The sequence below is a fragment of the Amblyomma americanum genome, chromosome 9 (assembly GCF_052857255.1).
Source record: "Amblyomma americanum isolate KBUSLIRL-KWMA chromosome 9, ASM5285725v1, whole genome shotgun sequence".
NCBI classification, from domain to species: Eukaryota; Metazoa; Arthropoda; class Arachnida; order Ixodida; family Ixodidae; genus Amblyomma; species Amblyomma americanum.
Window position 1 is genome coordinate 95,968,879 of NC_135505.1, and position 17,511 is coordinate 95,986,389.

At 43.8% G+C, this 17,511-nt stretch overlaps 1 protein-coding gene across 1 annotated transcript; it reads left to right on the forward strand.

Moving 5' to 3' along the window:
* Positions 1-6,557: 6,557 nt before the first annotated feature.
* LOC144105178 (uncharacterized) lies at positions 6,558-17,272 on the forward strand. Its single transcript, XM_077638333.1, has 3 exons — positions 6,558-6,684; positions 10,509-10,684; positions 15,047-17,272. The coding sequence occupies exons 1-3, from the start codon at positions 6,678-6,680 to the stop codon at positions 15,326-15,328; spliced, it is 465 nt and encodes a 154-aa protein (XP_077494459.1). The 5' UTR covers positions 6,558-6,677; the 3' UTR covers positions 15,329-17,272.
* The last annotated feature ends 239 nt before the right edge of the window (positions 17,273-17,511 follow it).

Consider the following 17,511-nt stretch of genomic DNA (forward strand, 5'->3'; position numbering starts at 1 on the left):
AATAAAACTACTTATACGTGTGCGCTGAACTTCATGTATATTGTACCTTAACTATCTAAAACTATTCCTACGCCAGAAGTGCTCTGACAACTCCCGTGTATATTAGATAGGTTTCTGATTAGCTGGCTATTTCTCTTAGTTTTTTTCCCTAATATTTCGTTATCGCCGTCAGTATGCGCTCGTGCAAATTCCCGTTTTCTATGGCATGGGAAACCACAGCGCGCCAGACTAATCGCGATCACGCCTGGCTATGTCTAAGAATTTCTAAATAATTGCCTTTGTTTCAGGTGCCTCATCTCTCAAGTTCTGTGTCATCTTTACAATGAGCGCCACCGTGAGCGATCGGTATTCCATTCCCGAGGCTCATCGCAAGCACTTCGAGCGATCGCGGCTGACAACTTGCTTCCTACTTGAGGGCGCAACATCGCTCAACGAAATATTGATAACAAAGCGTTCGGCTGCCTTCCTCCTAGCCCGGTCATTGTCACCAGAATTTCACAGTATTACTTCTGTTGCTCGTGTCGGTATTTTCCTAAACTGAATTCGCGCATACGCGTTCTTATTGCGGACAGGAACTATTACTCTGAGAAACACTGCTGAAGTCGGCTGGTGTCGGAGACTTGTTTGTTTCCTTCTACTTCAAGCGGCTGCAAAACAAAGCCAAAATGTGGCTTTAAGCTCAATTTGAAAGGCTCTTAAAAGTCGTTCCCAGCACAGGAAACGAAATGACTTCACTGAGTGAGACAGCATTCGCTGTTGTGATCATGCTGTGATAATTGAAAAAAAAACCTTTATCCTGACGGCATAACATCTTGCAGCAGATGAAGTTCGCTGGATTTAGACATTTCGTTTTGTTACGCTGCTTCTGCAATTTTAAGATTTATTTGTCAAATATTTTTATTTGGAAGCTCTTTACAATGATTTTTTAAACGTTAATGGTAACAATGACATGATATGAGGTCTCAAAGGAAACATTTTTTTTTACTCTGAATACCAAAGGAGCCAGTCTCTGATGGGCAACCTTTTCGAATCAAAAAATAACTCGCAAAATTACACAGAAGGTGAGTTCAGATTGAACAAAAGTGTGATAACGAAAAACTATTGTCTAAAACATCAACTAAGATATTTCTCTCTAATAAAAAAAGAACGGATTGTTCTGTTCTCAGTTCTGGGTAGTTCAGCAGCTTACAATCTAGGGAGTGCGCAGTATGCATTGTTACTCTGCAAAAAGGAATTCGCGCAGACTTATTTCGATTAACATTCCTTAAATATTTCATTACGCCTCATAAATAGAATTGGTGTTTTAAGATTCGCAAGCTTACCGCAGTAGAATTCACCAGCCTTGGAATACCCTCTTCCAGCCTACGATTAGGGCCGCGACTAGAAAACATAGCCGCCGAGGGTAAGCAGTGCTTAGAATCGTGGACGCATTCTGCGTAATTGCAGAACCACTCTCTTCGCGACTCATTATGGGGCGACAGTACGGCAAAGCCTCATCTCATTGTCGAGAAAATGGTTTTCGTAATCAACAAACTGCAGAGCACCACTGCAGAGTTGGTGGAATATTTAAGCCTTTCGGTCTCAGATGCAGAAAAGCAGCCGCGGTGGAGCGGTCTTTCTTCGTATGGCATATTCTTAGGAGCACATTCCAAAACGACCATTCTTAAATTCGATTAAGTAAAAGAGAGGCCTCCAAGAAAATATTTTAGAGCATATGTTAGGTTTAGTGTTTGCGTCGAAAATTTTCAGGGCTCGAGTTTGACATGTTCGCGGCCTGAAGTCGCCCCTCTCTTTGATCGCTGACTTCCAGCGCACATTGAATTTCTTGTTCGCTTAAATAAAACTGCTCTTCCAGAGTGCGTAACCCAGACCGTCCTGATTCTGCGAACGGCGAGCAGTGTCAGTAACAGGGGCAGTTCCCTCTGAAACTGTTTGTCAGGTGCACAGTATACAATTCATCATACTAAAGGCGCCTGTGGAAATAGAAGGCTCTAAGAGATCGAATAAATGACGGGCACATCTCCATTTGAATAACAATCTATTTATTTTCAGCTATTTTTACCGATGTGAAAAGTGTTTTTGTGTGTTCTTGAAGCGCGTTTGCGCGTTTGCACGTGTGTTTCCCACCACCTCAGAAAGAACGCAGCTGGCAGAGGTTGCGGTAATGGGCAGATATTAAACCTACTGAACCATTTCGTACCTAACATTTTTGTAATATCCTAAGAAAAACAAAAAAAGAACTTATAACGCCACGAGACTAATCAAAATTAAGTTGTTGATGTTTGTTAGCTAATTTTCTATATTGAAATTAGTAACAAGTTCATTAGTATTCAGGCTTCAGCTATTGGTTGAAGTTCGGCAACATTATACTTCGCTTCAAGAAAGTTTAGATTTGGTTATTGACCAAAACGAGCGCATCCATCTGCATTATCCGCAATATGATGGGAGGCATTGGTGGGTACACGTAGCCGTTGATAGTCGAGAAATTTAGGATCTTGCCGTCACGCATTGACTGGAGACAAGTTCGGCAAACCCTGAAGGTTGTCGCATACCGCTCGATGAAATGTTGGCGCAGAAGGTCATGAGAACACTACGGAGCGTTGGCCAGATCGTTGGTGAATCGCAGTCTGTCGCGCACCGAGCACGAAACACAGAAGGGGTTGTCGACGAAATGCTTTGTAAAGTAGTTGGTGGCACCCGCTTGAACCAACGTAGATTAGATGTGGTCGTCTAGGCAGTGCCGTATAGAGGCACTACCAGAAGACGACTCACCACTACTCCGCCGTTCCGGGCGTATCCGTTCGGAATTCTTGGCTTTCCTTGTGATTGGTGAGTCTCTGTTTGGGCGTTATCTCCCAGAAGCCTCGCCGTTTTGGAGTTTCTTCAGTCGCCGCGTTTATGTACAGGCGTGCCAGAAAATACTCAATTTAAGGTTCCAGCGGAAATTCCTAAGTTGTCTCTAAATTAAAAAGCCATGCACTGTTAGAGGAGTGTTCTACGGTTTTTGAGTAAGATTTCTGTCCCCATGTTAAATGTTTTCGAAGTGACGTTGATAAACTTTTTACCTTTTTGTTTCAAAATAAAAGCGTCCTGAGTCTTTCACGTTCAGCGCATATCGAAAAACTGTGCAAGCCGTCTTTGCATGCAATAATATTTTTTTCATAGAGAAAGAAACTTTGTTGACTCTCACTAACATTTCTGATAACGACCTCCGAATATCGCATCCGGTGTTCTTACCAACTTCGGAGGTCGTGGGTTCGCATCCCACCGGCGGCATGGTTGTTTTTTCTGCTGCTTTATAAGTAGTTTTCTTTAAGCGATATATTAATCTAAGTATTATTAACCCAGTGATTAGCACTACGCAATAAAAAAAATTAAACATTCCCTTCTGCACCTTGGTTTCTGTGACTGTTGGCTCCCTTAAGTTTGTCAAAAACGAGTCCCTCATCTCATTTAGCTGGTCTGCTAATTTGTTAACGAGAGTCTCGGTTCTGGCAGTCTTGATGCCATAGGTAGCATAAGAGGGATTTCGCAGTTTCCGTCCTCGTCGTTAGATGACGTTACACGTCACACTCGCGGTAACACAGGACGTGCTACGTCCGCCGCTATGGAAGTGGGTGGCGCTGGTGAACACTCTCAAGGTTCGCTTACACCCATTAAACATAAATATCCACGAGAGCAGCAGATTGGACAGCCGTCACCGTAGCTCAGATGGTAAGAGCACCGGACGCAATATTCGGAGGAAGTGGGTTCGGATCCCACCGGCGGAATGGTTGTTTTTTCTGCTGCTTTATAAGTAGTTTTCTTTATGCGATATATTAATCTAAGTAATATTAACCCAGTGATTGGCGCTAGGCATTAAAAAAAATTAAACATTCCCTTCTGCACCTTGGTTTCTGAGACTGTTGGCTCCCTTAAGTTTGTCAAAAACGAGTCCATCATCTCCTTTACCTTGTCTGCTAATTTCTTAACGAGAGTCTCGGTTCTGACAGTCTTGATGCCATAGGAAGCATAAGAGGGATTTCGCAGTTTCCGTCCTCGTCGTTAGATGGCATTCCACGTCACACTCTCGGTAACACAGGACGTGGCAAGTCCGCCGCTATAGACGAGGGTGGCGCTGGTGAACACTCTCAAGGTTCGCTTACACCCATTAAACATAAATACCCACGAGAGCAGCATATTGGACAGCCGTCGCCGTAGCTCAGTTGGTAAGAGCACCGGACGCGATATTCAGAGGTCGTGGGCTCGGATCCCACCGGCGACATGGGACATGGTTGTTTTTTCTGCTGCTTTATAAGTAGTTTTCTTTAAGCGACATATTAATCTAAGTATTATTAACGTAGTGATTAGCACTACGCATTAAAAAAAAATAAACATTCCCTTCTGCACCTTGGTTTCTGTGACTGTTGGCTCCCTTAAGTTTGTCAAAAACGAGTCCCTCATCTCCTTTACCGCGGCGGCTGCGTTTTTATGGAGGAAAAACGCTAAGCCGCCCGTGTGCTGTGCGATGTCAGTGCACGTTAAAATCCCCAGGTGGTCGAAATTATTCCGGAGCCCTCCACTACGGCACCTCTTCTTCCTTTCTTCTTTCGCTCCCTCCTTTATCCCTTCCCCTACGGTGCGGTTCAGGGGTCCAAAGATATGAGACAGATACTGCGCCATTTCCTTTCCCCCAAAAACCAATTATAATTATTATTATTCTCCTTTACCTTCTTTATATATATATATATATATATATATATATATATATATATATATATATATATATATATATATATATATATATATATAAATATATATATATATATATAATGTAAGGCGGGGGTTTATTGAAAAGAGCTGGGAGGAAGGGAGCAGCGGCGAGAGCAATCCGAGCGCAACCAGTAGGTCGGGCACAGAACACGTGGCGATAGCAATGCGGCTGACGCCCAGGGCCATCTTCTTCGTTTTCACGAGTCATCTGCTTTGTATGGGTCATCATCGTCTTCACAATCACCCCCGGGGCGAAGAAGAGCCATCCTGGCGAATTACGGCGACTGCAATATGGATGAGTTGTAGTAAGGCTTGAGAGGCTGGACGTGAACTGTTTCGCGCCGTGGCGGCGGAGATCGGGAGATGGCGTGACGGATTCGACGACGTAATTAACTGGAGATGTTCGCTCCAGGACATGGTAGGGGCAGTGATACTTGGCGAGCAATTTAGAGGAGAGTCCAGGAGTACTTGATGGTATCCAGAGCCACACAAACGCACCAGGAGAGAAGTGCGATGTGGTGTGAGCGTTGTCGTGGCGGAATTTCTGGTGATACTGGGTACGGGAGGTAAGGAGCAGCAGACAGAACAATCCGAGGGCAACCAGGTCGGGCACAGACACACGTGGCGATAACAATACGGCTGACACGCAGGGCCATCTTCGTTTTCACGCGTCAACTGGTCATCATCTTCTTCACAATCTATATATATATATATATATATATATATATATATATATATATATATATATATATATATAATCAAAAAAAGATAACGTGCCCCTATGCACCTTGGTTTCGGTGACTGTTGGTTCCCTTCATAAGTTTGTCAAACTGGCGCCTCATTTACTTTACCTTGTCTGCTATTAGCTTAACGAAGGCCTCGGTTCTGGCAGTCTTGATGCCACTGGTTGCTTAAGAGGGCTCTCGCACAGTTTCCGCCCTCGCCGTCAGATGACGTTCCACGTCACGCTCGCGGTATTGCAGGACGTGCTACATCCGCCGCTATGGTCGAGGGTGGCGCTGGTGAAATAAAAAAAAGATAACGTTCCCGTATGCACCTTGGTTTCGGTGACTGTTGGCTCCCTTGATAAGTTTGTCAAACGGGCCCCTCATTTACTTTACCTTGTCTGCTAATATATATATATATATATATATATATATATATATATATATATATATATATATATATATATATATATATATATATATATCCATTGCAGCCTAAATGCCGGCTACCATGTATATACACCAGGGGAACAAAACATTCCATCTTTATTTTTATGTGATTCCAAGACCAAGAGAGACGGATGAAGGTTTTTTAGTCAGCATGTGTTTTTCTTTCAGTCTTAATTTTTTTCCGAAACAAATATTTGGTGGGCTTATCTGCTTTGCAAATCGCCTTCTGAAGGAATTTTTGATCAGAAATTAATGGATGAAATAAAAGAGATGGATTTTGTATCATTTTCGATTTGTTTACTTATTTTTTTAGCCTTTATAATTTTTAAGTTGTTTCTTCTGATGCGTCCACCAAAAGCCATGGGCCTTTTGAATTGGTGCACTCAGAATTGTGAAATAGAAATGTCAATGAATACAATAAGAGAATATGTTTGATTAGTTTGGAGTCAACTACAACAATAAAAGATCAATCAAAATGATGCCGACGATTAAAGTGACAATTAATGATATAAACAGTGAATAGTCGTTAGATGCTAAGAGTCCAAGTGAACATGGCATGCTTTGGCGAACAGGTTTAAAATCCATAGGAAATATCCTGCTCACTCTTCGTCTTCATAATTCTGCAGTGTTCTAAAACAGGATGAAGAAGAAGTCCTGGTATGTTAAGCGACGTTAATCCAGCCTCTGCTTGTGTGCAAGCGCAGTGGCATCATAAACCCGGAAGACCTCGAAGAAAAGCCACCTACATCAATGGAAAGTAAGCAATAATACTTGATGCGAGCTTATTCAAGCTGGATTGTTGTGCTTTGTCGCAACTGTTTCTGCGAACACTGTGTAGAACATTGAAAGAAAATGCGATTGATTGAGCACGACGCCTCAAAGCAATGGGATTTCGCGGTATTTTTATCAACTGGAAATACATAATGGGGTAGGTTAATATCTTTGTTCTATAAGGACGCAGTAGAGGTGGACCGTGAATTTATTTGCATCACGGTGATTTGGACCGCCTGGTGTTCTTTAACGAGTGCTAGGTCACACAGCACAAGGGCGATTTTGTATTTCTCATAGATCTGAATATGGTCTCCGCGGCCGGGATCGAACGCTCGACCGTAGGATCAGCAACCGAACGCGAAATCCCCTGAGTCACTTCACTCTCGCACTTATTACCCAGGAGCTTCGAGGCTTTACAAACTGTAGTCAGTTTCACCATGTTTTTTATCAGGAGTCATGCGATGCCTAAAGGGTGTCACAATGTCCGCTTTCTTAAGAGAGTGACTTTTACTAGAAAGCTCGCTTGCTTACGCAGCGTAGCCAGAGCGCGAAGCGCGATAATGTGCTTAACCTTTCATAATAATGGCGCATTCTCTGTGAAAATTAAGACCTGCGTTTTCTCATGATAGATGAAATTCAACTACAGTCGAGAACTTTCTGCGAAACTCGCATGGCTTACGCCAACAAATATCCTGAGGGCGCTAATGTACATTTTTAGCCAGATGACAGGGATTTCCCCATACCACCATGCGTACTTCCTGCTTGATATACAGCCACACTTGGTCCTCAGAAAATTCGTGCTGCCTGTATAACGTGCAATGGAGAACAACAAGGCCTTCCAGTTAGCTTTCCGACAGGAGAATTCGTTATTGTATAAACTTCTTCTATGTTGACAGGTTAACCGGGAGGAAAACAAAATTAGAGGAAGGACACAACATAGGACACAATTCTTCGAGTCATTATGCTTTGAGCACCGCCGCGGTGTCTTAGTGGTTATGGCGATCGGCTGCTGACCCGAAAGACGCGGGTTCGATCCCAACCGCGCCGGTGAAATTTCGACGGAGGCTAAATTCTAGAAGCGCGTGAACAGTGCGATGCCAGTGCACGTTAAAGAACCCCAGGTGGTCGAAATTTCCGGAGCCCTTCACTACGGCGTGCCTCATAGCCTAACATGCTTTGGGACGTTAAACCCCCATAAACAAACAAACGAGCAATCATTATGCCTTCAGGTTGGGGGGGGGATTCCCTTTCTCAGGCTATACATGCTGCTGATGTAGAAAGTGAATAGCCATGTCGAAGCACTAACATGTTTCTCGGGCCAGTTACTGCCGATAGAAGGCCGCGAACAGGGCGATGATGATGCTGCGCATGTGCGCAACGATTGCAACACTGACGAGGATATAATTTGGCACTCAGGTTATATGTGTGATTTCTGACATTGAATCTCTTTGGAGCCGTTTAAAACCTGTTCATAGCATCAATTTGAGCTACGGACAAGGCACCAATGTATTTGAGTTCGAAAAAAAGTGACTTCACCGCTTCTCTTCCGTTCAACAAACATATCCCTGTGTGGTCTTGCAGGTGCCGACAATTTGTTCCCGTTCAAAAGCACACAGCAGCGCCTCTAATATGCAGTAATGCTCGTAATGAAAGGACGATTAACCGACACATGTCTGTGAACATTAAACCATTAGTGCTCAACGTATAGAACTGAGAGGAGCCGAACTGGAGAGACAGCGGTACCACACACACAAAAAAACAACCTTTTTTCTACCTTCCAATACAGACAGAGCAACTTGGCGAAATATTTAGTATATTTGGCGTGCATGATTTCGGAAACTTCTTTTTAATGTCCCATACATACAAAACTAGTGCCAATCCTACTATACCCTTCTTTCTATTTCTTGTCTTCATGAAGACTTACAAGGGAAAGTAACTCACTACATCTGAAAATAATTGCTTGCAGAATACAGACCTGGGCGTTTTTTTTTATTTTCTATAGATGGCAAATCAACAGAGCCAGCAGTGCTACACATCAAAGAATATATTCAGGAAAAAAATGGAGCATAAAGTATATACACTAGGCACCTTCCTTGACCTTCGAAAAGCCTTAGATTCTATTAGGCAAGAAATTCTGATGGAAAATTTAGGAGAGAATGGTATTAGAGGAAGAGCATAGAGGCTTGTTAACACTTATGTGGCATAGGAAAAACAATGCCCAAGACTGAATCTATTTCTGTCAGATACACGTATAATTAAGTAGTGTGCCAAAAGTATCTGCCATTGGTTCTTTGTTATTCATTTTATACATAAATGACATAGTTAATATCCCCTGGCACCTTAAATTATCCTTTATGCAGAGGACACCAACGTTTTTTTTTTCTGCTCAAGATCTAGCCTCACTTGAACAATTTTCTACTCGTTGGCTATGCCGGTTAGAGATGTGTCTGGATAACAGTCAAATTCATTTTAATGTACAAAAAAATTATGTTCTTTTCTATCCCTAAAATAAACCGTTGTATCACGATGTGCAACTAAAGATTTATATTGGTAATCTGTTGCCGTCAAATTATTTCCATTTTCTTGAAGTCTGTCTCAAATCTGATTAAACACAGACAGATCACATGGATTTGGTTCGTTTCATATTATCTAGGTCTATTGGTTTGCTACAGCGCGTTAGACAGCTTTTCCCACTGCTTGTAACAAAACAGCTTTCTTCACTAGTTCACATCCGTTTTATGTACTGCCAACCAGTTTCGGACAAATGAAACAATACAGATTATGACCGTCTTTCCTTCGCTTCAGATCAGGATATTCAAGACGGTATTCCGTACTGTAACTATTACCAAAGCGTTCCTGCATGGCACAGTTAGCGTACTAGCGTATAATAACATTTATGGTGTCTCTGTGCAGTCTTAATAGTCATAAGCTTAAGCACGACTTTACACCCTTCTCCGCTTAAAAAGAAATCTTACTTATGACTTGACCACTATATACACGGTTTGGTCCCAGTCATGCGCAAACTACGCTACTAAGAATATAGACAACCGCTTGGTAATTGCAGGCAACACATCCTATCATGATGAACACCATACAGGAATACAAAACTGCTTCCCAATTTAAGAAAAAAGTCAGTTGCATGTTTTTATCCTCGGCCTCTCTTAGTGAATTCTTTCCACTTTTCTTGGAGGACTGCGAATACCTTGTACTTTTCCCGCATCGTTGTTTGATTTTAAGTTCTGAATGATGTAATAAACTTATACTGTCCAATCAGATAATACACCACGGGCAAAGCACCATATATTGTTGAATTGCCACTGATCTCATTGCTTTCTTGACGTTGTGCAGTATCTTGAGAGGTGCTTTATTTATTTCTTAGAGCGCCAATCTGCTCTCATTTAGTGTAATCTCAATGTGAATGCCTGGTCAGGAGGCATTGTTGTCTCTTTCTGCCCCTCCTCGTGGACATATTGCAGCATCTTTGCATGCCCAAATAAATGAATCAATGAATCCTTCAAATACATCTTGAACAAACAGCGCGAACAAAGACGAGCACAAAAGACAAGAAAGCGAACGACACGGCGCTGTCTAACAACTGAGGTTAGACAGTTGTTAGACAGCGCCGTGTCGTTCGCTTTCTTGTCTTTTGTGCTCGTCTTTGTTCGCGCTGTTTGTTCAAGATGCTTAACCAACTAGCCCGCCAAAACGTGTTAACTTCAAATACAGTCTACTGAAAAGTGTGCAGCAACTCTCCATTTTGCTCTAATGGGGCATCTCGCTATTTTCTCTCATGTCATGTCTGCAAAACAGCGGTTTCCGCAAGCGGGGAAACTGAATGGGTGACCGCCTTGAGCGTTGTGGAAGTCAGGCCACCAAACGATCAGTCGGCACCACAAGCTGACTCTCACGGTCTGCTTGTCGCACTTCGGCGAGGGACGGAAGAACCGGGCGACGGCGAAAAACTGCGCCAGGAGCCCGAAGAAAACGTGAGCGGCAATCTTGACTATCCCTTTGGTCCGATTGTTTTTCACTTCGTGCGGTTAAGAGGCAGTGGTAGCATAAAAGCTGTCATTGCCGGCATTACTCATTGCAAAGGCTCTGAATGTTGCCTAGCTCTACTACCCGCTTGTCGTCAACGCTTTCCTCCTCTTCTTAATGGAAGAGAGTCCACTCTGACGAAGGCCGGGCCCCGGCCGGGTCCCGACCGAAACGTTAGTAATAAAGTGCTTTTCGCCAGTACCCCTTCGTGCAAGCGGTATATATATATATATATATATATATATATATATATATATATGTATATATACTAATGAAGTTAGCTAACAGTCACCAAAACCAAGGTGCATAGGGGAATGTTTTTTATTATTTTTATTATTTTTTTATGTGTTGTGCTTATCAGTGGGATATTATAGTACTTAGATTAATAAATCGCTTAAAGAAAATTACTTATAAAGCAGCAGAAAAAAAACCATGCCGCCGGTAGGGATCCGAACCCACGACCTCCGAATATCGCGTCCGGTGATCTTACCAACTGAGCTACTGCGACGGCTGTCCAGTCTGCTGCTCTCGTGGGCATTTATGTTCATTGGGTGTAAGCGAACCTTGAGAGTGTTCACCAGCGCCACCCTCGACCACAGCGGCGGACGTAACACGTCCTGTAATACCGCGAGTGTGACGTGGAACGTCATCCAACGGCGAGGGCGGAAACTGTGCGAGAGCCCTCTTAAGCTACCTATGGCATCAAGACTGCCAGAACCGAGACCCTCGTTAAGCTATTGGCAGACAAGTTAAATGAAATGAGGGGCCCGTTTGAGAAACTTATGAAGGGAGCTAACAGTCACCGAAGCCAAGGTGCATAGGGAAATGTTTTTATTATTTTTTTATTATTTTTTATGTGTTGTGCTTATCAGTGGGATATTATAGTACTTAGATTAATAAATCGCTTAAAGAAAATTACTTATAAGACGTTCCACGTCACACTCGCGTAATTACAGGACATGCTACGTCCGCCGCTGTGGTCGAGGGTGGCGCTGGTGAACACTCTCAAGGTTCGCTTACACCCAATGAACATAAATACCCACGAGAGGAGCAGATTGGACAGCCGTCGTCGTAGCTCAGTTGGTAAGAGCAGCGGATGCGATATTCGGAGGTCGTCGGCTCGGAGCCCACCGGCGGCATAGTTGTTTTTTTCTGATGCTTTAAAAGTAATTTTGTTTAAGCTACATATTGGTCGAAGTATTATTCTCGCAGTGATCAGCACTCTAAATTAAAAAAAAACTTTCCCCTATGCTCCTTGGTTTCGGTGACAGTTAGCTTCCTTCATATCTATATGAACTACGTTTATTCCTGCTGGCCCAGTTCTTTGACTACTAAAACCCAGTTCTTTGTTTAAGAGCGCTTTCCATTAGGCTAGGCGAGGTACTTTTTACTAGTATATTTATATGTGCTAGTTCAATGGCACCTGTGATCAACTAACTATAATCTTTAGCTTGATTTGATGCCTGCGTCGATGCTGTTCTTGATTGCCCTGATCGATGTAAGAAGGATATATGTAGTCTATAAAGATGTTCGTGTTGCTGCTTTTGTTGTAGTTGTCAACTTATAGAACTTATTTAAGCGGGGAATAGTTTTATTCAATGTCCGTGTTCATTTAGTTTCATTGCAAAGCTTTTTTTTCTTCTGTCTCCTTAATTAAAAACATCCAAGAACGTGTGTTTCTGCGGTCGTCAATTTTAATGCAGAAGCATTACTTGGCTCGTTGTGCGCAAACCTCGCCGCAGCCATAAAGCCGTGATAGGTAGGCCTGGCAGAAACGCGAGGTGGAGACACTGTACGCGAAGTCATCACCATGAATGCACGCGACTCTCCCCCTCCGAGACGGGCTAGTAGATTTCCTCGATGAATGGAAACAGGTTTGAGGCGCCCCTACTCTTACCTGTGGTCACTATATCATACCCCATACAAACCATAGAAGGTTCATTATGGGAGCGGCTGGCCTCCTCAGCCTCAGGAACTGGGCGAGATGCCACTGTCCCGCCTGACTTTATGTGGCACGTCCAGACAGTAGCGCGTCGCCTTAGCGACATGAGCCACGAGATAAACGATGTGCCACTTCTGCATTTAAGCAAACGCGGCGAGAGCTTGCACAAAAAGGAAAGTCCCTTTGCCGCCGTGAGTTGACCTTCATCTTTCGGAGAGAGGTTGCGGCGCTATTGCGTCTTTATTGTCGAAATTGGATCTCTGACGTCTACATCATCAGGCGAGAGAGCAAAGCGTGGCGGATGGCTACTGTTCTCTGCCGGCGAAGTGCGAGACCATCAGAACGCAGCGAAACGAGCGAAGCACGCTGTTGCAGTGGAATAACATTTCGGCCCTATTCCCCTTACAATGACTCAGCGAAAAAGCAGTGTTCTCTAATTTACTCATCATAAGAATAGCTTGGGGGGCCCCATAATTTTTTCTCTCATTCCTATCTCTATCATTGCCTTCCTCCACCTCTATTCTCTTGACTCCTCCTCCACGCATTTTCTTTACAGCGATCGCAGATCATTCAAGCAATATTGACGCCTCTAGTGTTACGGACTTAAAACCTGGTAGTGTGGAATAAAGCAACATGCTGAAATTGGCCTACTTTAAATTGGGCTTGCTCTTGTGCAAAAAAAAATACGAAAAACTTCTCCGCTTATATTTGGTATCTTATTAGTTGCGCACAGTATTTCTGACCGCCTTTATATCAAACACAGGTGCATTTTTATGCTTTTCAATACCTCAACATAAGCTGCAAAGTTTTGTAGAAGACATTTTCCAATATTTATTCCTGTATATGACGGACGCCAACCGTCCGCGAAACCAGGAAGCATTGAGGATGTTTTAAAGCTGTCGCTTTACTAGCCTCGTCGCGCCAAAGTCATCGGCGCGATAAATTTGACTTTCAAGTGGAGGTGTGTCAGCCACGTGATGTTCCACGTGACTCGCCGCAGCTGCAACCGCAAGGCGCCGCTGCGCCGACCGCCGCAGCTCCTTTGCCAGCTGTGTCCACGTGACTAACCACGTGACTTGCCGTTCGCTTACACACTGCCGCCTCGCAGTTTCTCGCTATGAATGAAGCGAGTGGTCGGGGCCGTCTACGCACGCCGTCAAGACGGTCTCGTAGACGACGGGCTGAGTCTGATCATTCAGCAGACGTTGTCAATCATGCTAAGTATTTAGCTAGAGATAGACAAGCTAAACGTGCCAAGCCAACGGCTGAGACTGACGAAGAACGGGAGCGTCGAAAGATTTAACGGCGTTGGAGGATGCCGAAAGGCGGCAGCGAAGTGCTTTGCAGGCGGCCACTGCTGCTTCTGTCTCCGCCACGACTTCGTCTTCAGTCGAAGAACTTGAGTCCAACGCATAAAGAACATTTCGCTTGCATAACCTGGCTTAGCCGAGATAAGCGGCAGCCATTTTTTTTAATTTGTGGTGTTCATCAATGGGATAATAGTAGGGTAATTATCAATGGGATAATAGTAGGGTAATTAGTAGGGTAACTGAGCTACGGCGACGGGTGTCCAATCTTCTGCGATCGGGTGTATTTATATGTCATGTAACCGAAACTTGAGAGTGTTCACCCGCGCCACTCTCGTCCTTGGCGGTGAACGTACTATGTCCTGTATTACCGCGAGGGCCACGTACAACCGTGAACAAAGGGTGAGGGCAGCATCTCTGCAGTTATTTTTTGCCGATACAATGTGCCACAACATACGTGTTGGCTGTCCTCACGCAGCCGTCATATATTCGACGACTGACGCAACCGGCACTAGCCGAAGTGTGTACTATTTACTTAGTCCACACTTCTTCAATTCGGGCACAAACCTAAGCTCAAGAAAAAAATTGCAATAAGCGTTTATGTTATCAAAATATTAACAGTGTTTCTGGCTAAAATTTGTTTCTGGATGTTTGGTATAGTACCCTTCTGGTGGAGAGTGAACAATCATAATCTGGTGCCTTATTTTTTAACCTTTGATTTGCGTTTCACGTTCTCCCCAGCAATTTGTCGTTTCTTCGATAATTGTAAGCCATGGGGGCATGACGTGATACTCGTAGCGGCAGGAAAATGTTTAAGATGCCGCTTACATGCGTAAACGCTCCCCCGTAGATGCCGCTCGCTAAGTGTAGTCCATGCTGCTCGGCCGGACTGGATGCGGCGCAATATAGAGTGGCTAGAGGCGGCGCCACTTACAGCGGGCGCGCTTGTGATTGGTTGTATACTTCCGCAATCATTCTGCTTTTGTCGCACTTAGATTCACGACCAAATCAAATGAAAACGACACAAAACTTTACGAAATCTGGCCCTTGCTTGCATGCAGTCCTGGCTCAACATGGTTCCGCCCCTGGTGATCGGGTTTCTGATCATTGCCTCCGCTACCGCCTTCGTGCTGTCTGGCCCACTTCAACATCGAGAGGCCATGTCCTCACCTCAACCCGAAGAGGCTGCCAGGATCGGGGCCAAAGATTTCGTCTTGCCAGCCCTGGAGGACGAAACGGCCAGCAACGACTCCTTGCACAGCGAAACCGGCGCCGGTGGAGCAGAGGAGACGAGATCCATTGCGGCAGTGCCCGGACCGTGGAAGTGGATATCGCCAGTGTAACAATGCAGTTGTAGGCTGCCACTTCACTACTGGCGCCAATTCTACAGAAACAATTTTCCTTGAGTGCAGCACGATTATCATGTTACGCTCGCAAGAAGCTACTGTGGAGCGTAACATTAATACCGTGGTTCGACAGGAGTGTATAATTTAATCAATTGCCTCGTTTTACAAATTATATCTTTTCCAATCGAAGTGTACCACAGTCCTTATGTGCAGCCTCTGCGTAGAAAAACGGCAGATTGGGCGAGTTGGAAATGCTCCATAATTTTAAAGCAGCGCGAAGCAACAAGGACGAATGAAGAAGGGAACACACAAAGGCGCTGATCTTACAACAAAATTTTATTTGAAGTAAGCAGGTCAATTTATACGTACACAAGAACTACGCACATGCGCATTGTCAAACACAGATGTACTCATTTAAAAATGCAAATAAAAACACTGCATCAAAGGCTCGTGCAATTATCGCCGATATGCTATTCCCTGTGCAACAGGTTCATTTCCTTGGAGGTTAGGGATACTGAAGGTGTGCTGACGCAACAGCTTGGCTTTCTTATGATATGGAAGGCCTCTGCTATCTCTCTTGTGCGCCGATCATTGTGCACAAACAACACCTCCGTGTCCACAAAATACGGTGTGCATTTACACGTGAAGCAATGCTTAGCTAGGTTAGTCTCTTTTTCCCAAGGAATTGGCGTGTTCCATGAGGCGTACATTAATACATCAGCCGGAGTGACCTATGTACGTAGAACCACATGACAATGGGATCTGGTACACAATGCCAGTCCTGCACTGGACATGTTGATTGACGTGATTGATGTTACACACTTTCCTCTTTCTATGTCCCTCGATTTTTCTTTGTACTGCGGCCCCTACATTACTTAGCTTATTAGGGGCTGAAAAAAGAACATTAACTCCGTACTTAGCCCCAACTTTTTTGAACCGGTGCGACAGTGTTTGAACACATGGCATGACGGTCAACCTCTTCCTTTCATTTTGACAAGACTGCACATCTGAGGTGCACTCAGAAGACTTCGCCGCTTTTAATACTTTATCAGCACTTGACACAGTAATCGAGTCCAGGTATCCTGCTTTCCTGCACTTGCGCACTTGGGCTAGGAGACTGCTGCTCATTTGATGAGGACAAGATTTGTTTACTGCCATGCTTAAACAGCTAGTAACAATTCCAGCTTTTGCCAGTTTTGAATGGAACGACTTATAGTTCAGTAGGGGCTTCTCGCTTCGGGGGGAATATTTCCAACACACATGGTCTGGTTCAAAAGTCAGTTTTAAATCAAGAAATAGCAAGCCATTTTGCTGGGGGACTTCATTTTGTGTAAAAACATCAAAAACTCGTTACACATATTCAAGATCTAGGGGCCTTCCAAACACCAGGAAATCATCCACGTAACGGAAAATGCGAATGACTGTTCCTGCTAATTCATTCGACACTTGTCTATCAACGCGGCTCAGAAAGATATTCTGTGTTCGCTTCTTTCTTCGTCCTTGTTTCTTAGCGCTGCTTTAATATTATGGAGGCTCTGCATGTCGCGCGCTCAGAAATTTTGTTGGGTAATGTTCTTTTTTATTTCTGCTTGCGTTACAGGATAAACTTCTTAGCAGCTACAGTAGTCCGTCAACTCTTAACTATGATGTTAAAAATGGCACATGAACCGTACGATAAACACGGTTAAATATTTACGGAGCGCTGCAGTACTACAATAAATCCAGGAGTGCTGCATTTCAGTATTTCCTGTTTTTCTTTCGCTGCATATGATTTCGAACGGCCGTTCAAGGAAGTAAAATGCACGATCTAACCAAACGCAGTCATTTATCTAGACAAGCGCCGAAATATGATTAATCCCAACTTTAATTTAATTCATGGGTGTCTGCAACAGGCAAAACGTTTCCAAGATGGTGCGATTGACTTCAGACCCTTGTGTATGACGTCAGTATTGATAGCAAAAACTAATTACATAACTAATGTTCAATTCATTGTCGAAACGGTATTTATAATATTATGAAGCCCAAGGGCTACGCACAGTAGGCAATATTCTAAGAAAAGACAAGGGGCTAACAATTCCCAGTGCACCAAAATTCAAAACAATAAGACTCTTCACAAGATAGATAGATAAAGAGGAGGAGGGAAAGGCAGGGATGTTAACCAGAAAGGGATGCTTGTTGGC